This window comes from Phocoena sinus, chromosome 8 (genome assembly GCF_008692025.1).
Source record: "Phocoena sinus isolate mPhoSin1 chromosome 8, mPhoSin1.pri, whole genome shotgun sequence".
Taxonomy (NCBI): Eukaryota; Metazoa; Chordata; class Mammalia; order Artiodactyla; family Phocoenidae; genus Phocoena; species Phocoena sinus.
Window position 1 is genome coordinate 24,185,828 of NC_045770.1, and position 25,954 is coordinate 24,211,781.

The 25,954-nt window shown below is 36.4% G+C and overlaps 1 protein-coding gene and 1 pseudogene across 1 annotated transcript in view; one reads left to right on the forward strand and one right to left on the reverse strand.

Moving 5' to 3' along the window:
* The window catches only part of ATM (ATM serine/threonine kinase), a 140,030-nt gene that overhangs the window by 113,050 nt on the left and 1,026 nt on the right, over window positions 1-25,954 (reverse strand). The window contains 7 exon segments of the mRNA XM_032640231.1: window positions 3,101-3,264; window positions 4,894-5,132; window positions 5,782-5,947; window positions 17,355-17,519; window positions 21,428-21,573; window positions 22,870-22,982; window positions 23,066-23,164. Coding sequence (XP_032496122.1) covers window positions 3,101-3,264; window positions 4,894-5,132; window positions 5,782-5,947; window positions 17,355-17,519; window positions 21,428-21,573; window positions 22,870-22,982; window positions 23,066-23,137 — 1,065 coding nt within the window. The 5' untranslated portion in view covers window positions 23,138-23,164.
* LOC116758891 lies at window positions 19,125-19,255 on the forward strand (annotated as a pseudogene).

Genomic DNA, 25,954 nt, shown 5'->3' on the forward strand with positions numbered 1-25,954 from the left:
AATAAATTTATATTAAAAAAGTAGGATCATGTGGGATTTATCCCAGGCATGCAAGGATTTCTCAATATTTGCACATCAATCAATATGATATAGCACATTAACAAACTGAAAAATAAAAACCAAATGATCATCTCAATAGATACAAAAAAGTTTTTGATAAAATTCAACATCCATTTATAATAAAAACTTTCCAGAAAGCAAGCACAGAGGGAATATACCTCAGCATAATAAAGTCCATATATAACAAACCCACAGCTAACATCATACTTAATGGTGAAAAGCTGAACGTATTTCCTCTAAGATCAGGAACAAGACAAGGATGTCCACTCTTGCCACTTTTCTTCAACAGTTTTGGAAGTCCTAGCCACAGCAATCAGAGAAGAAAAAGAAATAAAAGGAATCCAAATTGGAAAAGAAGAAAGAAAACTGTCACTGTTTGCAGATGACATGATACTATACATAGAAAACCCTAAAGATGCTACCAGAAAACTACTAGAGCTCATCAATGAACTAAGTAAAGTCGCAGGATACAAAATTAATATACAGAAATCTGTTGCAATTCTACACACTAATGAACTACCAGAAAGAGAAATTAAGGAAACAATCCCATTTACCTTGCATTAAAAAGAATAAATTACCTAGAATAAACCTTTTGCCTACAGGAGACAAAAGACCTGTCCTTGGAAAACTGTATGACTGTGATGAAAGAAACTGAAGACGACACAAACAGATGGAAAGATACACTGTGTTCTTGGATTGGAAGAATCAACATTGTTAAAATGACCATATTACCTAAGGCAATCTACAGATTCAATGCAATCCCTATCAAAATACCAATGGCATTTTTCACAGAACCAGAACAAATAACTTTAAAATTTGTATGGAAACACAAAGGACCCCAAATAGCCAAAACAGTCTTGAGAAAGAAGAACAGAGCTGGAAGAATCACATTCCCTGACTTCAGAATATAAAGACTACAAAGCTACAGTAATCAAAACAGTGTGGTACTGGCACAAAAACAGACACATAGATCAATGGAACAGGATAGAGAGCCCAGATATAAACCCATGCACTTATGGTCAATTGATCTATGACAAAGGAGGCAAGAATATACAATGGAGAAAAGACAGTCTCTTCAATAAGTGTTGCTGGGAAAACTGGACAGCTACATGTAAAAGAATGAAATTAGAATGTCCTCTTATACCATATACAAAAATAAAATGAATTAAAGACATAAATGTAAGACTGAATACTGTAAAACTCCTAGATGAAAACACAGGCAGAACACCCTCTGACATAAGTCATAGCAATACTTTTTTGGATTCATATCCTAAAGAAAAGGAAATAAAAGCAAAAATAAGCAAATGGGACCCAATTAAACTCACAAGCTTTTGCACAGCAAAAGAAACTATCCAGTGAATGAAAAGACAACCTACTGAATGGGAGAAAATGTTGGCAAATAATATGACCGATAAGGGGTTAATATTCACACATATAAACAGCTCAACATCAAAACAAACAAACAAACAACATTATTAACAAATGGGCAGAAGACCTGAACATACATTTTTTCCAAAGAGGAAACGAAGATGACCAACAGGCACATGAAAGAATGCTCAACATGCTAATCATCAGGAAAATGCAAATCAAAACCATAATATCACTTCACACCTGTCAGAATGGTTATCATGATTATCATCAAAAAGAACACAAATAAAAAACAGTGGCAAGGATGCGGAGAAAAGGGATCCCTCATACACTGTTGGGGGGACTGTAAATTGGTGCAGCTAATGTGGAAAACACTATGGAGGTTTCTCAAAAATTAAAATTACCATATGACCCAGTAAAATTCTCCTGGGTATATATCCAAAAAAACCAAAAACACTAATTCAAAAAGGTACATGCACCCAATGTTCACAGCAGCATCAATTGCCAAGATATGGAAGCAACTTCAGTGTCCATCAAGAGATGAATGGATAAAGATTGGTGAGTGTATATACATATGTATATATATACACATACACACACACACACAAAAGACTACTACTCAGCCATAAAAAAAGAAAGAAGTTCTGCCATTTGCAGCAACACATAGAGTTGGAGGGCGTTATGCTAAGTGAAATAAGTCGGACAGAGAAAGACAAATACTGTATGATATCACTTACATGTGGAATCTAAAAAACACAACAGATTAGTGAATATAACAAAAAAGATGCAGACTCACAGATACAGAGAACAAACCAGTGGTTACCAGTGGGGGATGGGGGGTAACAAACTATGAGTGGGAGTTTATTGTAAGGATGTATTGTACAACACGGGGAATATAGACAATATTTTGCAATAACTGTAAATGGAGTATAACCTTTAAAAATTGCATAAATTTTAAAATTTCTTCTATGGAGGAAAAAAAAAAGAAACATTAAGCCATCAGCTGATGAATGGGTAAACAAAATGTAATATATCCCTACAACTGAATATTACTCAGCGATAAAAAAGAATGAAATACTTATTCATGGTACGACATGGAAGAACCTTGAAAACATTATGCTTAGTGAAAGAAGCCAGACACTAAAGACCACACATCGTATGATTCAATTTATATGAAATGTCCAAAACAGGCAAATCCACAGAGGCAGAAAGTAGATTAGTGGCTGGTTGCTAGGAACTGGAAGCAGGGAATTGAGGCTGACTGCTAATAGGTACAAAGTTTGTTTTGGCAGTGATGGAAATGCTCTGGAATTAGTGGTGATGGTTGCACAACAGAGTGAAAATGCTAAAAACCACTGAATTACACCCTTTAAAATAATGAATTTTATGTCATGTGATTTCTAAATCAGGAAAAAAAACAAAGAAAGAAAACACATAGGGTTAAGATAATCTTATTGCTTGTAGACAGTTTTCTTAAGAATGGAAACGTTCATCATCAGTTTTCCCTAAGTTTATATTTGCAAGATAGTTACCTCTTAAGTTAGAAGGGCAATGCTAAATATTTATGGTGTTTAGAAAGGAACAGTTACATGTACCGAGTAATTTTACACGCTTTTTACAGGCCAATAAAAGGAGAATGAGAAATTTCAAAATGTGACAAGATCTACTATACCTGGTGACAAATATCTGCCATCAATTCAATCAAGTTTTCCTTGACAGCGATATTACGAGATCCTGAAGAATATTTCCCTCTGCTTCCTATATGACTTATTTCATTAACTAGCAGATCATATACATTGTATAAGATACTCTTCCACTTTCTTGATGCATAGGCACCTATAATTTTAAAAAATAATTATTAAATTAAAATATAATTTATACATACAATCCATTTGCACTGCCAACTCCCACAAAACTATTCAGCTGTTAAGGTGGAAACATTAGAAGACATCTGGTCCAGCCTATTTAGTACTAATGGCTCTTCTGACAATATCCTTGACAAGCTCTACTTCATAATGATGTCCATTTCACACTCAGTTAACTGTATTTCTTGTAAAATTCTTCCATATTCTGATCTATCTCTAACCAATTCAATCAAAATCTCAATCAAACTTTCTTTAATTTCTTCTCTCCCCCAAAGCAAATTAATACTTTCCCTCTTTTACATAAGGACCAACTTCTCTGTATGTCTTTAAGAGAAAAACATTACCAGTTCCTTCAACAAGAGTACAAATAACATGTTATCCAGACTTATCATCATCCCAGTCACCTTCCCCTAGACACACTCCAGTCAACTTATGTCCCTCTTAGAATGATGACTCTACAAACTCTGGTAAGCATAATATTCCCAACCACGATCTAACGAGTATGGGGAACAATGGGGCTGTTTCCTCCCACAAAACGAAGAACCTATTTAAAATCTATTAATGAATTTAATTAATCTATTAAAGAACCTAATAAAGTCTATTAATGTATACTAAAACTATATTCGTGTTTCTGACAGCCTCATCATCTGTCAATTTTCAATTGATCCTAAACATGCACTTAACTAAAATCCTAAACATGTCTCACCATCTCTTAATAAGCCTGATTTTCATTCTGGTGAGAGCTATGTGAAAGATGAAAAACTAAGGAAAGCCACCATTCTTTCACCTCCAGTGGTTTCATGGGCTACAAATACATCTAACTATACATACTAGAAGAGCCCATGAAACATACACAGCTGCTTTTGATAAAAAGTGGCCACAACAGTTTTCCTCTATTTTAGCTACTATTCAATGAATGTCCTTAATAAGGTCATTACACTAGCCATGATGAATTGGTCCAAAGGCTAGTACAAGCCAGATTCAAAACATAGCCTAAGCATGAGAGAACTCATTCAATTCCAGTTCCACCCAGTAAAGTTCCTGTCTACTGAATGGAGCTACATCATCCATGCAATACTCTTTTGGTGAAAGACAAACATAAAGGAATGAAGGGAGGATAAGTCATTCATTTCTGGTTTCCCTAGCAAATATGTATTTATCTTCCTTGGGAACTGACTAATCTGGCTGGTTCAATTCACATTTATCTATTTTATTTTCTAATAAAAGCAATATGTAGATAAACAAGATCCTGTCTTCTCTAAATTCTTTTACTCTTACAGTCTGCGTCACACCTCTTAGCACCTAATTATTGCTGCATAATCAGATCCTAGAGGGAATAGTGTCTCATATTTGTTCGTATTCCTCACAAAACGTAGGTAGCATTGTACTAAACAAATGGTAAGGCATGATATGATTTGCAACCTACCATAGCTTCAAATTAAAAAATAAAAGTGTGAAAAATATCCTCATGACTGACACTATTACCAAGCAAAGCAATCCAGAGGAAGGTCATAACCTCCTATAACATACAGATTTCATACTTAACCCTCTATATTTCAATGAAGAAGCAAATGCAAAATAGCAAAAACTTTCTTTATACCTTTTTCTTGAGTTTTGGCTCCCTTTGGATGATGGATACAAATTTGTAGTTGAAATAACTCAATAATTACTTCTTTTAAGGAATCATTAAGTCTATGTTGAGTCCAGATATAAAGTAAGGTAGGAAGAATTTCATCTCCTAATTCACATACTCGAATTCGAAAGTTAACAGCCAAAGTCTTGAGGAAGATAATAAATGCTGCTAAGATATGACTTAGACCTGCAGAGCTCTTTTCTTGTCTGTAACAGAAAATAAACAGACTTAATATAACAGGGGAAAATGCAGAAACTGAAGACAGTAATGAAGTTGCGTGCTGAAAGAAAAAAACGTTCTGATTTTCAAATAATAGTAGTCTTACTTTCAGAATTATTCAGAAAAATCACAGCAGCACTACTTAGCAACAACAAAAAATAGTTCCTATTTGGCATTGGGAGATCACTCCTGTTAGCTCTCCCTGCTGCTGAAACACTGTCTAAAATTATATAAAACTAATTTGTAATACCTACCATTTATAAAATATTTCACATTATAAATTGGGTAATGCCACATAAATATAAGATACTGATATTTCCAAAATATTTTCCTATTTCATTTTATTCTTAGCACATTACAACTATCTTCAAAATTCAGGAAAATAAAAATACTTAGAGGCCATATAGCTTTCCTGTTATTAAAAAAGCAAGACAGATCTAGAACATCATTACATGTTCTGCATATTGGATATTCAGGAAGTGCTGGACCTAACACTTTCCTTGGGAATCCACTAGTTCTACTATAATCGGCCAATGATGTTTTCAAGTTGGTAAAATTTAGTTACTGAATCTAAAACACAGTCTTGCAAAAAGATCAAATGGATTTCCAATACAAAACAAAAACAGATTAGATTACCTTGCATGCTGAATAGCCTTAGAAAAAAAATCCAAAAATTTAGAATTTAATCCATCAGTCTGCGAACAGCATCCTTTGGTCACAGCTTCAATTATTCTAGCCACCAAAACTCTATTAATGTCTTGTGAAGGTTTAAGATACAGCTGGAAGTACACAGAGAACAATTCTTAAAAAAAAAAAAAAAAAATGTTAGTTATGTTTTTAAAAAGAAAACTATCGAAACATTTAACTTAGATGTCACAATTCAATTTAAATTTCAATAATCCCACAGACAAAAGATTAAAAATTATATTAATTTATACTTACTACAGTAAGAGCATCCCATCAATATTTATTTTTATAAATTAAACTGCCTTCAAGACAGGAACTACAGGCAGCAGAGTATGTGAACACCAGTTTAAGAGCCAGATCTCAGATAAGCTACTTAACTTCTCTATTCCTAAATTCCTTCTGCTAGGCCTAACAAAGCACTTGACAGTGTACTCTCCACAGTTTTGTTTTGTTTTGTTTTGTCTTAGTGCTATTTGATTAATAATGTGTGTAAAGTGTGTCAAGAACTGTGAAAGATCTGAGACTTTACACTATTTGTAACCCAACAAATTAGAATGCCAGTTTCATGGATGTTGGCAGAAGACATGAAATTCCTGATCAGAGAAAGAGGACAATTTATTTCTCACAGCAATGATAGTAGCCAGAGTACCTTCATTTTTGCATAAATTCCTCAATCTCAAAAGCAACGTGAAGAGGGACAGGTGACACAGTTCAAATGATGAGCTACCATACAGGAGAGACATCCCAAGCAATGAGCTGCAAGCAAACCTGTCCTTTGTTCTGGAGGAGGCCATCATCTCTGTCATCTCTATCTTCCAAGGCTCACTGCACAAACATACTTTAAAAAACAGTCTGGAAAAGAATAGTCAGTGTCATGTCTTTGACATGACATGCAGAAACGTGAAATGAAAAGCAAAGTTGCTAAGGCAGGATTTTCTTCCCATAAAGAGATAATTAGGAAGTCCTCAGTTAGCAAAGTGACTTAAGAATAATTTCAACTGTATATGTCAAATAATTCTGCAGAAATAGCTTAAAGTCAGAAATGTTAAATTCAAAAGAATAAGGACAATATAAAAACCTCAAACATCAAATAGTAAGAAAAATGATTCCTATCATATCTGACTTTATAGAACTCTACACAAGTGCTTCCCAAAGTTTTTTCACTACATGCAATACCTAAATAATGGTAAAAACATGAATTAACACACACAAATTTGGAGACAGAAAAACAGGAGGCATTATCTTTAGCATTTCCTTCTTATTACTTGGCAAGAGCAAAGTGCTGAAACAGCAAAAGCCAACAATGCAACTCTCTGTCTCTGATTAAATCTCAACTTTCAGGGCTTTTATTTTACTTGGGGAAATTATCCCAGTTCTCACAGAATCCAACATATTCCTCTAGTAAGTGGGTAAAAAAAAAAAAGCTAGTATAAGACATTCAACAAAAGAGTAGAGTCAAAAAAAAAAAAAAAAAAAAAAAAAAAAGAGTAGAGTCCTACTTCTCCAAAAACGGCGGCAGTGCATGCCTCCAAATGAATTCCCTTTCTCCATGAATTCAACAACAAAAAAAAGCTCAAAGAGCAGATAGCAAAACAGCATGATATTAAAAAGCAGTTTCTGCAGACTCACAGACATAAAGAACACACTTGTGGTTGTCAAAGTGGAGGGAGGTGTAGGGGAGGGAAGTATTGGGAGTTTGAGATTAGCAGATGCAAACTTTTATATATAGGATGGATAAACAACAAGGTCCTACTGTATAGCACAGGGAACTATGTTCAATATCCTGTGATAAACCATAACGCAAAGAATATGAAAAAGAATATATATATGTATGACCAAGTCACTTTGGTGTATAGCAGAAATTAACACAACATTGTAAATCAACTATTCTTCAATAATTTTTTTTTTAAAAGGAGTTTCTGGAGTTAAAATAAAATAAAACCCCAAAAGACATCATTAAATGTAGATTCCTTGGGATTTTACACATAGACAGCCATATCATCTACAAATGTGAAGTTTTATTTCTTCCTTTCCAATCTGTATGCCAATTATCCTTTTCTTGCCTAACTGCCCTAGCTAGGACCTCCAGTACAATGTTGAATAGGAGTGGTGACAGCGAATACCCTTGTCTTTTTCCCAATTTTTTAATGAAAAGTTTTAAATTACAGATTTGATTTCTTTACTTGCTACAGAAGTATACAGATTACTTATTTCACACTGGGTGAGTTTTGATAGTGTGTGGTTTTAAGGAATTGTTCCATTTATTTTCAGTCATCAAATTTATGTGTGTAGAGTTGTTTATAGCATTCCCTTACTATTCTTTCAGTATCTGTGGAATCTGCAATTATATCCCATTTAATTCCTAATATCAATAATTTGTGTCTTTCTTTACCTTACTCACTCTTGCTAGAGGTTCTAGATTTTGATGTTTTCAAAGAATCAGCTTTTTGTTTCAATAATTTTCCTTTACTGTTTTGTTTTCATCGATTTCTGTTCTTATCTTCTGCTTGAAGTCTTTGGATTTGTTTGTTTTTCTAGTTTCTTGAGATGGAGGCTAAGATTATTAATTTGATATCTTTCCTCTTTTCTAATGTAGGCATTTAATGCTATAAATTACCCTCTCAACATAACTTTAGCTACATTCTACAAATTTTGATATGTTGTAATTTTCATTTTCATTCAGTTTTAAACATGCCTTGAGAATTTTCTTTCCACCCATGAATTATTTAGAAGCATGTCATTTATTTTCACAAAAGTACTATGAAGGAAAGAGTACCATGGTAGAAAATAAAAAGAGAGGAAGAAATTAGGAAAAAACAATCAGAAAATGGCCGTGACATTTAAACTGAGACTTGAAGGACAAGAAAAAACAGGCCATACAAAGGGTAGCCTCTGAAAAAAGAACAAATGCCACAGGTAAGAAAGAGCTTATACTTTCTAAACAGGAGTGTGTGAGATGATCCATAGCTATGTCAGAAGAAAATATTAGCGCTCCTATTTTTTAATTAAAACTAATTACAAAAATTACGCTTTACTGATTTTTAATATAGAAATCGACAATGGCCACTCTGGAAGACAGTTTGGCAGTTTCTTAAAAAACTAAACATACTTTTACCATATGATCCAGCAATCACGCTCCTCAGCATTTACCCAAATGAGTTGAAAACTTATCTGTACACAGATGTTTATAGCATTTTCATTCATAATCTCCAAAACTTGCAAGCAATCAACATGTCTTTCAGTAAGTGAATGGATAATTAAACTGTGGTAAATCCAGACAATGAAATATTATTCAGTGCTAAAAAGAAATGAGCTATCGAGCCATGAAAAGACATGAAAGAACTTTAAATGCAAATTACTAAATGAAAGAAGCCCCTCTGAAAATACTATATACTGTATGATTCCAACTATATGACATTTTGGAAAAGGCAAAACTATGGAGACAGTTAAAAAGATCAGTGGTTGCTAGGGATCAAGGTGGAGAGAGGAATAAATAGGCAGAGCACAGAGGATTTTCAGAGCAGTGAAACTATTCTCTATGATACAATAATGGTGGACACATATCATTATACATTTCTCAAAAGTTATAGAATGTACAACACCAAGAGTGACAGTGTAAACTATGGACTTTGAGTGATATGAGGTGTCAGCGTAGGTTCACTGATGGAAACAAATGTACCGCTTTGGTGCTGGATGTTGCTGTGCACGTGTGAGGTCAGGGGATATATGGGAACTCTGTACTTTCTGCCCAATTCTGCTGTGAATCTAAAACTGCTCTAAAAAAATAAAGTCTATTAAAAAAAAGTTTGAAAATCACTGGGTTAGAGAATCTGAATAAAGGCCACTGTAGCAAGAGCACAGAAATTAGAAGGATGGGGTGGGCTTTAAGGTCAGAGAGATAGGCAGAAGCAAAACTACGTAGCACTTCCAAGACCTGAAGGGAAGTCCATATTTTATATTAGTTATACAAGAAAGCAACTGAAGGTTTTTAACTTTTCTTCCTTTCTACCTAATTAGAAAAACTATTTTCTTCCTTAGGACAATCTTAGGGCTCTTGCTTTGGAATCCCTTCTTCTCAGAAAACATACATGAGCAATTTTCCTGTGTATTCAACTACTCTCTCTTCACTGAATCCTTCTGATTACATGTATATATACTCCAATCACTCTCTTCTTTAATAGGACCCCCTTTCCCTTCCCCTTGTAACCAAAACTTTTGAAAATGTTGTATTTGTTAATCCATTTTCTCACTTGTCACTCATGCTTTCACACCAGTTTGTTATACAACTGAACACCATCAACCAACTGACTCTAACTGCCATGTATAGAATAATTCATCCAACAATAGCAGATACACATTCTTTTCAAATGCATATGGAACACTCACCAAGTTAGACCTTATCCTTGATCATAAAAGAAATCATAACAGTTATAAATAATTTTGGTTATAAAAAGCATGGTCTCTGACCATAACATTAAACCACAAAAGGAAAACAAAACAGGAGAATTACCCCAAATGAATGGGAATTAAACAACATACTTCCAAATAATCCAGGGTCAAAGGGAAACCCTCAAAAAAACCTAGAACGTATTTTGAACTGAAGAAAAAGAAAAAACATTGTCAACATTTGTGAGATGTGACTAAAGTAGTGTTTAGAGAAAAACTTATTACATTAAATGCACATATTTGGAAAGAAGCTCTCAAATCAATGATCTAAGCTTAAGAAACCAGAGAAGAAATGAAATCCAAAGCAATCAGAAGTAAGGAACTAATAATTATAAGATCAGACTCAGTAATGAAAGAGGCAATACCACTACACAGCGTAAGCACATTAAAAGGATAATGAGACAATAATGTTCAAGAACAACTTTACACTCATACGTTCAACAACTTATATGAAATGAACAAATTCTTAAAGAAACAAATTCCAAAGGTCACTGAGAATATGTAACCTAAATAATCCTGCATCTATTAAAGAAATTGAATTCATAATTAAAAATCTTACAACCACCACCACCTCCAAATTCAATCCAGTAACATATAAAATGTATAATACATCATGCCCTAATAGGGTATATCCCAGGAACACAAGGTTGACTCAACCTGTGAAAAATCGATCAACATAATTCACCGTACCAATAAACTAAAGACAAAAAAACCCATGATTGGGCTTCCCTGGTGGCGCAGTGGTTGAGAGTCCGCCTGCCGAGGCAGGCAACACGGGTTCGTGCCCAGGTCCGGGAAGATCCCACATGCCGCGGAGCGGCTAGGCCCGTGAGCCATGGCCGCTGAGCCTGCGCGTCCGGAGCCTGTGCTCCGCAACGGGAGAGGCCACAGCAGTGAGAGGCCCGTGTACCGCAAAACAAACAAACAAACAAAAAAACCCATGATTATCTCAATATATACAGAAAAAAATTCAATTCAATATCCATTCAATATCCATTCATGATAAAAAACCATGAGCAACCAGAATAGAAGGGAATGTCCTCAACCTGTATTAACAGCTCATATGCTGAACTTCCCTGGTGGCACAGCATATAAGAATCCACCTGCCAATGCAGGGGTCACGGGTTCGAGCCCTGGTCCGGGAAGATTCCACATGCCATGGAGCAACTAAGCCCATGCGCCGTAACTACTGAGCCTGTGCTCTAGAGCCCGTGAGCCACAACTACTGAGCCCACAAGCCACAATTACTGAAGGCCATGCGCCTGCAGCCCGTGCTCCACAACAAGAGAAGCCACCACAATGAGAAACCCGCACACTGGAGCAAAGAGTAACCCCCGCTCACTGCAACTAGAGAAAGCCCACGTACAGCAATGAAGACCCAAGGCAGCCCAAAGTTAATTAATTAATTAAAAATAGCTAATATGCTAATGATCAAACACTGAATATTTCCCCCTAAAACCAGGAACAGGACAAGGAAGGATGTCTCTTCTCACTACTCCTAATCAAAATCATATTGGAGGAAAAACTATACATCTCTTAGAAGAAAACACAGGGGGAAAGTTTCATAACATTGGATTGGCAATGATTTGTTGGAAATGACCCCAAAAGCACAGGAAACAAAAGAAAAAAATAGATAGACTGTATTCATCAAAGCAAAACCTTTTGTGCATCAAAGGACACTATCATCAGAGGTAAAGGCATCCCATGGAATGGGAGAAAATATTTCCAAACCATGTATCTGATAAGGAATTAATATAGAATACATAAAGAACTCCTACAATCCAACAAAAAACAAACAACCCGATTAAAAACTGGGCAAAAGATTTGAATAGACTTTTCTCCAAAGATGATATACAAATGGACAATAAACACATGAAAAGTTCAACATCACCAGTCATTAAGGAAATGCAAATCAAAATCACAATGAGACACCACTTCATACACATTTACATTAGGATGGCTATTATCAAAAAAAGAGAGAAAGAAAAAGAAAAAAGAAGTGTTGAGGAGTTAGCGACAGGGAGGGCAGGGGGCCTGTGCTTAGTTCTGGGGGAGGAGGTGGCCAGTTTAGGGTCTCAGGGGACAGGTGGGGGAGATGGCAGAGTTAGATGGGACTGGGGGGGTGGGGGTGCCAGGAGAAGGAAGGTTGAAGGGGAGACTAGATGTTGGGGGAACTGTGCTGGGAAGAGCTGCGTCAGAAGTGCCCACAGTAACCCGGGGGGAGGACAACACCCAGGTCTGGCTGTCGCAGCTGCTTGCTGGAGAAGGGGAGCCTGACCTCTAGTAGGGCGCCACTCCTGTACAGAGGGTTGTGAACCCGCCTGGGGATGAGGCCTGGTGTTGTGGAAACTGAACTTAGCTTCGCGGGGCTGACAGTTCTGGCCCAGGGTGGTGGCAGTGCACCCCTTTAGACTTTTCCTCTAGGTTCCATGCTTACCTCTTCTGTGACCTCACTCTGCCCCTCCTCCTCCCTATTAACTCTCTCGAGGTTACCCCTTCACTTAAAACGTTGCTTCTGGTAATCTGTGTTCATCATGGCAAGCTGGTGGCACCAGGAGAAATGGAGCCCCTGTCCAGTGTGAGTCGTAGCAGTGCAGGAGGGGAGACCCTGGAGGAGGAGAGAGCCCGCCTAAATTGATGTCTACAGATTGAATTTCCAGAGGCTTAGGAGGAGGAGTTCTCCATTGTCCTGTTTCCAGGCCTTGCTCAGGAAGCCCTGTATTCATTCAGGAGACCATCCTTTAAGGTTTTCAGATGAGCTTATGAGGGGGCAATCTTTAAAAGTCCAAAGCAGATGCATCCGGGGCCTTCAGCAGATGCGTTGCTTTGAGTGTGTAACCCGGGAGCAGCAATCTCTGGGCACGTGAACACCAGCAGGCACCTCTCCTGTTCTGCGGTGGAGGTTTTCAGATGCTGCATCTTCTAAATTCAGCCTTCTGTTGTACTAGTTTTGGGCTACGAACCTTGCTTCCAGAGAACACTTAAGCTGTAGAACATTTTAACACGATGCCACAACACAGAGTGCTGCCTTGTAGATGGAGCTTGCAGATGCATCCCAGTGACCCTCTCACCTACCCGCCGGCCTTCCTGTGCATTGGTCGGAGGAATTCTTAGTGTGATGATATAATCTGTGTGTTGGGAAAGTGTTCAAGATTGAAATGCCTTAGGCAAATACTTAAATGAGCCAACTGGCAAATTGAGGGGGGTCATTGTACTGTGCTGGAGGTACGAGTTGGTCATGCCCCAATTGTGATAGAAATGGCAGGTCTAGTTTGGGCATTCCTACTAAGAAGGGAGTGGTCAGGGTACCGATAGTGATCTTTGATTCATCTTGCTCTATGTGTTTTTTAACTTCGATTTTACTTGATCAGATTTCAGAGTAATCTTAGTGTTCAAATGGGAGGACCCTGAGGTGAGGGGTGGTGGGGAGGGAAAAGCCTACCACAGGTGCTGGGAGGGGTGGGCGTGAAGAAAGGGAGAAGGGGGGAGGGTTGTGGTTAGGTGTGGGTTGTAGAGGGTGGGAGTGGTAGGGAATGTGGGTTGAAGGGAATTCTCTGAAAAGATCAGTAGGCAGAGCTCTGGGGAATTATATAGAGCTCATGGGCCAAGAAAATACTAGTTAATAGTAAATTGTTAATGCTAGTTAAATTATCGCTTGGAAGCAAAAAAAAAAAGTCGCTTGGAAACTTTCTAAAATGCTTAGAACTCTGCTAAGTGCAGGGGAAAAAGCAAAATTGCTTTGCTGCGAGATGGGGAGGAGTGAAAAGGTAACTGAAGACCTGGTTATTGGTGGCTTGAAAGATTGGTGTCAGAAACTTGCATCAGCAGGTTAACATCCTTCACTGCTTTCAAGCTCCTTACGTGGTTTACCTGGAGATGTGTGGTATTTGGGAGAAGTCTTCGAAAAGACTTTAAATACCCATATTGTGGGCTTTTAAAGTAAGCTTGAGATTTTGGAGTGCACTTAAGATGGTGAGATGTACTCTTCTGGGTTTGCTGAGGATGTGCAGTTGAAAACTTGAGCAAAGTGAAAATGCAATGACCTCTAAAGGAATTTTGTGTTACTTCCTGCCTTATAAGCACATCTCTTCTTTGTGATAAGTATTAGAAACAGCACGAGTTTTTACTTTTCATCATCATTGTAATAAGGAGAACCTAATGACTTTTTGTGATCACTGTAAAATTACTGTAATATGTGGTAGCAAACAATCCATGTAAGCTTGCTAAGGTTACAGTTAGTAATCCACTGTATCTTTAGTTTGAATGTTTGTGTTTTTTAAGTGATAACCGTATTAGAGGGGAAACTATCAGCCAAAATCAGTTTGGGAAATAAGCAAAACTGGGGATGGGGAGGTGCTTTATTACTAGATTATGGTGTGCTTGTGAAAATTCAGGGAAAGATCTGAATCCTTTGTGATAAAGTAATACCAGTGGCTTTAAAAAAAAAAAAAAGCGTTGGTGAAGGTGTGGAGAAATTGGAACACTTGTGCATTGCTGATGAAAATGTAAAACGGTATAGCCCTTGTGGAAAACAGTATGGTGGGTACTCAAAAAATTAAACACAGAATTACCATATGATGCAGTAATTCCACTTCTGAATATATACCCAATTGAAAGCAAGGACTCAAAGAGCTATGTGTATACCATGTTCATAGTAGAGTTATTCACAATATCCAAATGTAGAAACAATCCAAGGGTCCAATGACAGATGAATGGATAAAATTTAGTATACACATACAACGGAATATTATTCAGACTTAAAAAGGAAGAAAACTCTGACATATACTACAACATGGATGAACTTTATACATTATGCTAAATGAAATAAGCCATTCAGAAAAGGACAAATACTGTACAATTTCACTTACAGGAGGTACTAGGGTAGTCAAATTCAGAGACAGAAAGTAGAATGGCTGCCAAGAGCTGGAGGTGGGGAGCAGGGGAATTCCCATTTAATGGGTACAGAGTTTCAGTTTGGAAGATGAAAAAAGTTCTGGAAATGAGTCGTGATGGTTGCATAACAATGTGAATATACTTAATGCCACTGAATTGTATATGCAAAAATGGTTAAAATGGTAAATTTTATGTTATGTACATCTTACCATTAAAAAAAATCATACTGAGGTCCTAGTCAATATAAGGTAGAACAAAGAAATAAGGCCACATGGCTCAGAAATGAAGGAACAAAAAACTCTCTACTTGCAGATGACACAACTGTCTAAATAGAAAATTCCCCAGAATGAACAAAAGAGCTCCTAGATCTAATAAGCAATTTTAGCAAGGTCTCAGATCAATATGGTATACAAAAGTCAACAGTACTTCTGAACAACATGGAAGAGAAAATGTTTTAAAGAGACAGTAAAATTTACAAACTACTGCAGTATAAATCTAACAAAAATATACAAATTCTATATGCTGATAAATCAAAAAAGATGTAAATAAATGGAGAGATATACCATGTTCATGGACTGGAAGAGTCTATGTTAAGATGTCTATTGCTCCTTAGTTCAATAGGTCCAACGTGATACCAATAAAATCCCAGCAGGATTTTTTGTAGAAATCAACAAGCTGATTCCAAAATTTATATGGAAATGTTGGTTTAGAAGACTAAGGCCATCTTCTCATCTCACTCTAAACTCTCTCCCTAGACAATCTCATCCATAACCATGGCTTCAATCACCACCTCTACCAAATATATTTTGAATGTAAACTTCACTTCTTGAGCAGGCTTCATTAGAGAAGTAAATTTCAGAGAAGGTAACTAACTAAAAAAAAAATTCAACAAAAAGACTGACTATTAGAAGTGAAAGTAGTTTGCTTAAAAATAGAGAATTTCAGAGAACATGCCAGATGATGGAATCAGAGTAAAGAGACTAGAGGAACGACTGCCTTTGTTTCAGAGACCCATAGTTACAAGTAATAATCTAAAATGTACAAATATTCTAAATATTTAGGCTGATCCATTTTGGTGACAGACGTGTCGGTGTACCCTAGATATCACTGGCCTATTCTCTAAAGGCTGCCACTAGGCTTACTGAGGGCTCTGTTTGGAACAAAGCCTCCTTCGTGTTCAGAGCAACAGCAAAGGCCCCAGATAAGAAATTAAGCAATAGCTAAGAAGGCCTTTATTCATGTGGGAACAGTAGAATACAATTTAGACCACTGATTAGGTCATGGGTTTATGGTCCACAAACATCTTATTTTGAAATGATAAACTGATGGTAAAAAATATAGATAAATGTCTTTTAAGTTAGCACAATTTATCTTGAATACTTCTCAATGAAAAATACTGAGTTTCTAAATTTTCAGAGGTGGCTGTATTAGAAGACTTTGACATCTGGCTTAAAGTCACCTCATTAAAGCCAAATACTATTTTCACCCATTAAGCCACCCAGAGCCAGAAATACTCCACTTTTGAAATCAATAAACTCAAAAATTTCAGCCTCTGACCAAACTTCCTTTGTGGTCTCTTAGTACCTCTCACCTACAAACTGTCAACAATACCTCCATGGCACCCCACTCTACTTATCTTGTAAGTCACTGGGTCCTATATATTCTATTCTAATATTTCATTTCAATTACCTTACCAGTGACCTGCAAACTGCCTAGTCCTAATGGATACTTCCACATCTTATTATTTCTACAACACTTTAAATGTCACACCACTTCCAACTTGAAATTCTCTTGCTTTCCCTTTTATGACATCTCTCTTGGTTTTCTTCTTTCTACTTTAATCATTGTTGCATTTAGGTGTCACTGATCTGTGAACTCACTGCATTAGAACTTTCGGTTTACTTGGTTTTTTCTGTCATTGGACTGTCAAGTCTTTGAGGACAGGTATGGCATCTTTCAATTCTGTAATTTTAGTTCTGATAGCAGGCACCAAATACATTATTAGTGACAATTTAAGAAGTACATAATACATGAAAAGTGTCAGATTCTATAATCATTTAATTTCACTAAGGTACTGTTAAACTGTGAGGTCATTTGGGGGATATAAATAGACTCTGAATGCTCTTTTGGTGAAATTTCATTTCACAAGGAAAAATTCACAAATAACAAACTTCAAAACATACCTGTCCACTGTTGCTGAGATATTTCACACCAGTATTTTCTCACTGAAAGAATGTCCTTCAGTAATATGTTGCTACAATCAGCTGCATAAATGGCACCATTAGATGAATCTTTCACTGTCTCCATGATATAATTCAAGAGTTCTTGACATTTTAGCCTGGGTGCTCCTATTTAAAAATAAAACAAACAAACAAAAACATATAAATCTTAAGAAAAGTAAGTTAAGGATGCTTGGAATGGCAATTGTATAAATAATTCCATCGGGGAACTTACTATTAACTAACCTCCTTCTCATAAAACACGGATTAGCAAACTATGGCCCAGGGGCAAAATTCAGCCAACCACCTGTTTTTGGAAATAAAGTTTTTCGGACCATAAACATGTCTTCATTTACATATTGTATATGGCTACTTTCGTGCTAAAATGGCAAAGTTGAGTTGTTGAGACAGAGACTACATAGCCTGCAAAGTCAAAAACATTTACGATCTGGTCACTTTACAAAAAAAATTTGCCAATCCTATAGGATTATATAGCAAAAACAATCATTCATTCTACCTTAATAATTCACAATTTCTGACATTAGACCTTGTGTGACCCAAAGTTTCCTGGTATTTTTTATAAAAACCTGATTAGAATAAGATTATAAAGAGAATACTATTTCCTTTGAAAAGCAAAATTACTTCCAAGTCCTATAATAGCATTTATTATATATACATATGTAAGGCTATAATTTTTAGTTTTATTTAATTATTAGAGGTCCTGAAAATTCAGAATTAATGGATATATATTTTTTATAATGGAACTCTTTTTTTTTTAATTTATTTATTTCTGGCTGCATTGGGTCTTTGCTGTGCACAGGCTTTCTCTAGTTGAGGCGAGCAGGGGCTACTCTTCGTTGCGGTACACGGGCTTCTCACTGCGGTGGCTTCTCCTGTTGCAGAGCAACGGGCTCTATGCTCGCGCACTTCAGTAGTTGTGGCACGCAGACTCAGTAGCTGTGGCTTGCGGGCTCTAGAGCACAGGCTCAGTATTTGGCACACGGGTGTAGTTGCTCCGCGGCATGTGGGATCTTCCCAGACCAGGGCTCAAACCCGTGTCCGCTGCATTGGCAGGTGCATTCTTAACCACTGTGCTACTAGGGAAGTCCCTGGATATATATATTTTTTTTAATTTATTTATTTTATTTATTTTTGACTGTGTTGGGTCTTTGTTGCTGTACGCGGGCTTTCTCTAGTTGCGGTGAGTGGGGGCTACTCTTCGTTGCAGTGTGCGGGCTTACTGCAGTGGCTTCTCTTGTTGCAGAGCATGGGCTCTAGGTACGAGGGTTTCAGTAGTTGTGGGGCGTGGACTCAGTAGTTGTGGCTTGTGGGCCCTAGAGCACAGGCTCAGTAGTTGTGGCACACGGGTTTAGCTGCTCCACGGCATATGGGATCTTCCCTGACCAGGGCTCAAACCCACGTCCCCTGCATTGGCAGACAGATTCTTAACCACTGCACCACCAAGGAAGCCCTGGATATATTCTTAAAGGTAACAAAAGTACATTTAAAAGTTATTTGTTACTTTCAGTAAATCGTATTGCTGTCACAGCTGAAATTTTTCATATTTCAATATTAACAATCTTAAAATTGCATATAAATTTTTTGTTGTAAGTTACAAGCAGGGTGCAAGTCATTATGTATATTTGAATATATTCTAGTTTAGGATTTTTTATGATGAAATTAGTTATATTTAGAAGTATGATAAATAAATATACACTGGTATAACAAAAAATCATCGCTTCTTGGCCTTTTGGCTAAGATCAAGTGTAGTTTCTGTTCTTATTAGTTTAAAAAATCATTTTTATTTATGGCTTATAATTTTAGGCATCTGGCTAATGATGAAATGCACAATCATAATACCCTCTGCTGTAACACCCTGTGCATTTCTCTCTTATAGTCTTCCTAACATTTTCTTAACTATAACATCTGTTATAGTTGAACAATAATTGCTTACTGGTTCCTTCCCATCTACCTCTTTTTTTCTGATCTCTGTTTCTTTCATCATACCTTGGGTACCAATGTTAAGCAAGTCTGGCAAAGTCTGGACATGTGTTTAAATTCTCATCAACCCTCCAACCCTTTAAAAAAAAAAAAACTGAAGAAGTGAGATGACACGATAGTAGCTCCTGGTTTTGCTCCAAGATTAAAGATGTTTAAGTTACAAAGTAAAACTTGAAAGAAAAAAAAGCCTTGAATAAAAATATCATTTTTCAACCATTTGAATAATCTTACACTGAAAATTTCATCCATTTATTCCTATAAACCAACATATTGATACTTTCATATATTTTTAAATGTGATCACGGGCTTCCCTGGGGGTGCAGTGGTTGAGAATCCACCTGCCAAGGCAGGGTGTATTCCTGGTGGATTCCAGGTTCGACCCCTGGTCTGGGAAGATCCCACATGCCGTGGAGCAACTAAGCCCGTGCGCCACAACAACTGAGCCTGCACTCTAGAGCCCGTGAGCCACAACTACCGAAGCCCACGTGCCTAGAGCCCATGCTCCGCAACAAGAAAAGCCACCGCAACGAGAAGCCCGCACACCACAACGAAGAGTAGCCCCAGCTCGCCGCAACTGGAGAAAGCCCATGCGCAGCAACAAAGACCCAACACAGCCAAAAATAAATTAATTAAAATGAAAATGTGATCTCCATTGTTAATTTTGCAATAGAAGGTTTTTTTCACTTTAAAGCAAAATTCTAAGCTGCAAACTTTTCTGATGGGCTACAAATAGGCTACAAATATCTTTCTCTCACTCACTCACAAATTCTGTCAGACCATATTAAGATCTATTAAGAGCCCAGCATTAGTAGCCAAGAATACAAATTTTAATGGATGCAGAGCAAAAGCAGGTGCAAAAATATTTCAGTGTAGCTTTCTTCTGTCTATGCTGGAGTCCCTGCTCAGGACTTGCAGCTACCCACACAAAATGGCATCTCAGAGGAGCCGAAAAACTAAATTTTTGCTAAAGCCACTGTCTTTTAGACTCAAGTCTCATACCACCATTCTGAAACATCATTCACTAACAATCTATATCCTTCTACTTAATAATGTTTACCAACATTGGGCTTTTCTGATTCTTAAACTAAACCTGGCATCACAAAGCCACTTTCTTATCTGTGAAAAATAAACAAAGTTTGAGTCCAAGTCCCTAAACAAACATTTCCGCCGCTAGCTTTTCAGCATTGTATGAAAACCATTTCCTTACATAAGCCTACTAGGATTCTGCATTGTGGTTCAAAAATATTGGCTTTTCAAAACTGTGTAAGTTCAAAATGGGAGATATGTGGCTCATCAGGAGCAAAAAAGAACTTGGGTTTTTTTTTAATCAACAGTAAGCATGCTATTAGTTAAAGAGTGTGGGTTCTGACTGCCAAGAAAGCTAATGTGATCTTGGAATGAATCAGTAGAAGTATAGAATAAAAGATATGGAAGTCCTGCTCCACTCCATACCAATCAGAATATGCCTATAAGATTGAGTCCCACACTTTAAGAGACAGGGAATTAAACTGAAGAATATTCAGAGAAGTGACACAAAAACTAGCTCATATGAGCAACAGGAAGTACGTCTGTTTAGCTTAGAGAAGAGGACTCAAGGGAAATATCATGGGTAACTTCAAGTATCTCAAAGGACATTTGAAAAAAGGATATTGAAAAAACTGAGTTGGTATTTTTCTATATTATCTCAGCAAACAGAAGCAGTAACAAAAGGAGACAGGTTTTCACTACTATGAAAACTACTAAAACAGAAAAGAAAGCCTCAAAAGGCATGTTTTATCATTAAGGCTACCTAAGTGCCAGGGACATATAGATGGGATCCAAGAAAAATGGGTAGATGCAATAATATTTCTTAATCCTTCCAAACCCTGAGATTCTATCATTCCATGCTTGTATAAATTCCTCCAAATATTTGAACCTATAGTATTAAAAATCATTATATGTACTAGAAATTAAGAGTTAGCACTGAACTTTTATCTCACCATATTCAGACCAAACTCATGTAACAATAATCTATTAAGCCAAGTAACAGCACTTACTTTTATTTGCACATTTGATGAAGTATTTGACTAAGCTACTGATTTCTTGCATCTTTTTCTGCCTGGTGGCTTGTGTTGAGGCTGATACATTTGGTTTTGCTGTTCTCAGACATTCCGTTTCTTTCTGAATATATTTCTGTAAAACTCTTCAAGAAAGTGCAATGTAATTTCAGAAACTCATTAAATACTTAAATTATTGTAATAGTTTCAAAAAGTCCTTCATGCCATCATAAAGAGCATTGTTTAAACCACATTGCTTCAATCAATGTACCAGCTATACAAAACAATTACATTTCTTTTTTAAGGCCTAAGCCCTCAACACCAATTTAAAGTCTGGCCTGCAAAGCTCTTAATCTGTAACCTCCAGGATTTTCTATTGCTTTCTTGCCTGCTTTCTCATTTTATCACTAAAAGTTTGCAATGCTATTAGGGGCTCTCAATTCTTTCTCAACTCTGTTACTCTGTACATGACCTATCTCTTTCCTAGGCAGTTGGTAATGTCTCTAGCCTTTAAATGAAGCCTGCCTATAAGATATTCATGATTAGCTGGGTATCAGCTAATGATTAGCTGGGTATCAGGTGCATATTTGGCCTACATGATCAGCTTATGCAAAACAGTATTCATCTTTAGATAACTATATTTGTGGTATTTGAAATAAAGTAAGTAACCAGAGGAAAAGAAGTATATATTTTTCATGTTATCTACAATGATATTTGCAATGGTCTATCTAGTATCAAATAAGAGCTAAAAAATAAAATAGATTATCTGTTCTAAACGTTCAAGAACAATACTCATATTTCCCCTTGACTGAAAATGTTCTTTCAAGTTTATCAGTATTCTATATTAATTTAAAATATTTTATTCATCTTTCCTAAGTCTTACAATCTATTTCTAGTTATAAGTGGACTTCGTAATTGAAAATTATGTCTTAATGTAAAAAGCATCAATTGTTTGCCACTCCAGTTCAGCAATGAATTGTGTCTTTCCAATGCCAGAGTTTTGTGTTTGTTAACTGCATTCATATAGTTTTTCTAAAATTCCTTTTTACTTTTTTATTATAGTTTAACATATGGCAGTTACTTAGAGAAATATTTAAATATATCAAAGTAACAATAAAGGACTTGATATAACTTAATTTTATGCTCTAATTTGAAATAAAGTCTTATGAATGAACTGGTATGAATGAAATTCTCTCTAATCTTGAGTGAAATATGTCTAAGACATTTTATTGAACAAATGATTCAAAAATTTTAACTTTTTCTATATGAACATCCTTTAAAAATTATATTTCAGATAAATATTGAGCGCCAATTTCCTATGCAAGGCACAAGGGTACAAAGGGAGCAAAGATAAATTAGACCTACATACACAAAAAGAATCACAAGAGAAATAAAAATGAAAAAGAAAAATAAAGACAGTAAAAACATTTATAATGGAATACCTAAAAACAGCATCCCAATTCAAATATTTCCCTTGTTTGGAATCTGAATGCTGATCTAAATGCTGAACGGTTTCAGGATCCTGAATCAGGCGCTTAAATTTCTCAACCTCTTTCTGAAAATGAAAAAAGAACAAAATAATGAGTTACCAATCACACATTTGTTTCAAGGAAAGATTAAATTTAAGTAATTTACTACCCTTCGTTCTGTAGCTCTATCATGTTCTAGTTGACGGCAGCAAATAAGCAGATCATTAAGTGCTAGACTCATGATTCAGAATTTCAGAAAACACATCATCTGTAAAAAAAAAATATACATATGTAAAATTATTTCAGACTGTGGTATTAATATATAGTTAGATCTAACTGTATAGCTAGAGGCATACTATAATGCACAATGATTTTTCTTAATACTTCCATATTTAAATGAGATTTTCTTAGAATATATCAAAACAAAGCCTTAACATGCAAATGTGTGTTGAATGTGTAGCAGGATAAAAATAAGTAAGGTATAATTTACTTTATTTTTCTGAGACCTCTTCTAAGAAGAGGATCTCTTAGAGGAGAGACCTTTTCTTCTTCTAAGAAACATGACATTTAAATTGAAATATAAAAGATGAAAAAAAGGCAGCCAGGCAAAGAGTAACGAAAATAGCACTTAAGGATTTAACACTGTCTGAACGATTTAAAAGGACCCTTTCTTATACGTAGTGACTTGCCACTTTCCTGAGCCAAAAGCTTAAATTGCTTATGCTTTGGAATGGATATGTAAGAGGTTATCAGAGCTAGTAAGCCTTGCCTAGCACTTACATCTCAACTGGCTTTATGGTTCTCATTTAATACATAAAAGTAGGAGAAAATGATATTATTGTTATAAAAGGAAACGAAGGAAGTTATATGCTATAGTGATATACCTTGCAAATGTCAAAGGTCAACTATATTTTATATATCTTAATGCCACTGCAGTAGACCTCCTCCTTTTAGATTTTCTGATATAATCAAACCTTCCTTTGATAAACTTAAAAAAAAATCTTTCAAGAAAAGCATTGTTTTAGTATTTCTGAGCCTTTTTACAAAGAAGCTTCACTTTTGTTACTATGTTTATAAACAAGGAAAAAATGTACGTCTGTCTATTATATCTACACTACATATATATCTCAAGAGGAAACAAAGGCGGGCAAAGTCCTTTCCCCATCCATCCACATAAATTCTACTCAATCTTTCAAGATCAAGTATATTACTCTGCCCCTGCTTAATCTCACAGAATCTTAAAATTGGAACGAACTGAGAGACCATGTCCAATCTTCCTACAAAGGAAGAAATCTCTCCAACAAAATTATTGACCTCTCTTTGAACACTCTCACTTAGAACAAACTTCCTAGTAAGATTACCTATTTTATTGGCAGATAGCTCTAATTCTCTTCTCCATTTATATCCGTAAGTCGTTCTGATTCTTTTACCCCTATAACAACCTCCTTTTCTATGCTGTAGAATACAGGTCATTATTTATTTGATTGCCTTTTTCATTTGATTGTATACCTCTTGAAGACAAGGACTGTCGTTTTTACTTTTCCATTCCTTATAGTTGTATCTAGAACTCCTCTCCCTTCTTGCTCAATCTTAGTTTAAAGGCTTCCTGAATCAATAAGGAAAATAAAATTGGAATTCTAACCAATGAAAACACCTTAGCAATATCCAAAGAACCGTAAAGGCAGGCACCTATATTCTTTTTTTTTTTTTTTTTTTTTCTGCGGTATGCAGGCCTCTCACTGTTGTGGCCTCTCCCGTTGCGGAGCACAGGCTCCGGACGCGCAAGCTCAGCGGCCATGACTCACGAGACCAGCCGCTCCGCGGCATGTGGGATCTTCCCGGACCGGGGCACGAACCCGTGTCCCCTGCATTGGCAGGCGGACTCTCAACCACTGCGCCAGCAGTGAAGCCCAAGCACCTATATTCTTAATATGCTATTTGTAGTGTGAAAAAAAATGCATGTTTACTGAACATGTGACACTTCCAAGAAGTGACAGCCCTAAACTTTTTTTTTAAGCTGTGGGTTTTCTGAACTTGCTTTTCCCCTTATCTAATTCTCAGAGATTGATTACTTTCAAGAAAACAAAACAGTTCAGTATTATCTACATAAACAGGAAATGTTCATTCACTGCGACAAGCAACAATATTTACTGGGCAACTACTATGTGTGAGGTACTACGTTAGGGGTAGTTAAGACACATAATGAACTAAATAGACACAAATCCTACCCTCATGGAGTCATGACTAGTGGGGAAGAATGACAATAAACAAGTACACTGATAAATCAATGCATAATTCCAAATTGTGATATATGACTCAAAGGAAGCAAATATACATTAGCAATGGAACGGATCATTTTTTATAAACTATCAAGGAAAATATATCAGAGGAAGTTACAATAAAGCCAAGATCTGAATGAACTGGTGCCAATCATAGAAAGAGTTAAAGGACCAACATCTTAGAGAAGGAAACTAGCACAACCAAAGGGTCCCAAGATGAAAAAATGCAAAGTATGTTGGAGGAACTGAAAGATGGCCAAAGGAACTAGAGAGTAGACAGGCAGAGTAAGAGTGTTACCAGATAAAGTTGAATTCAATTAATACATTAATCCACAACGATTAAGATTCTACTCCCAACCATGCAACTGGCATGGTACATGTTTCCTAGGTAACAGCTTCTGAACTGGAAAATCCGTTGTTCCTTTTCGGATCTCAACCAAGTTGGTCCCTTTGCAGAATTTGACAATGATGCTTATATACCATCTTCCTAGATCTAATTCTACCTGTAGCATGCCATTCTTTTCTAACGGTAAGAGTGTGGAGTCTGTGGTCAGATTGTACTAGTTCATAACCTGGTCCTGCCACTTACAAGCTGTATAACCTTGGGCATGTTAGCTAATCTCTCTAAACCTCTGTCTTCTCAATGAAAAACAATACTAGAACTGAACTAGATCTTCAAAGAGTTATTTATTGTAAGGATTCGTGTCCATGTTTAATACTGCCTGGGACATAGAAATTGCTCAATAAATGTTAGCAGTTATCATTATTCCCTTCCTTTC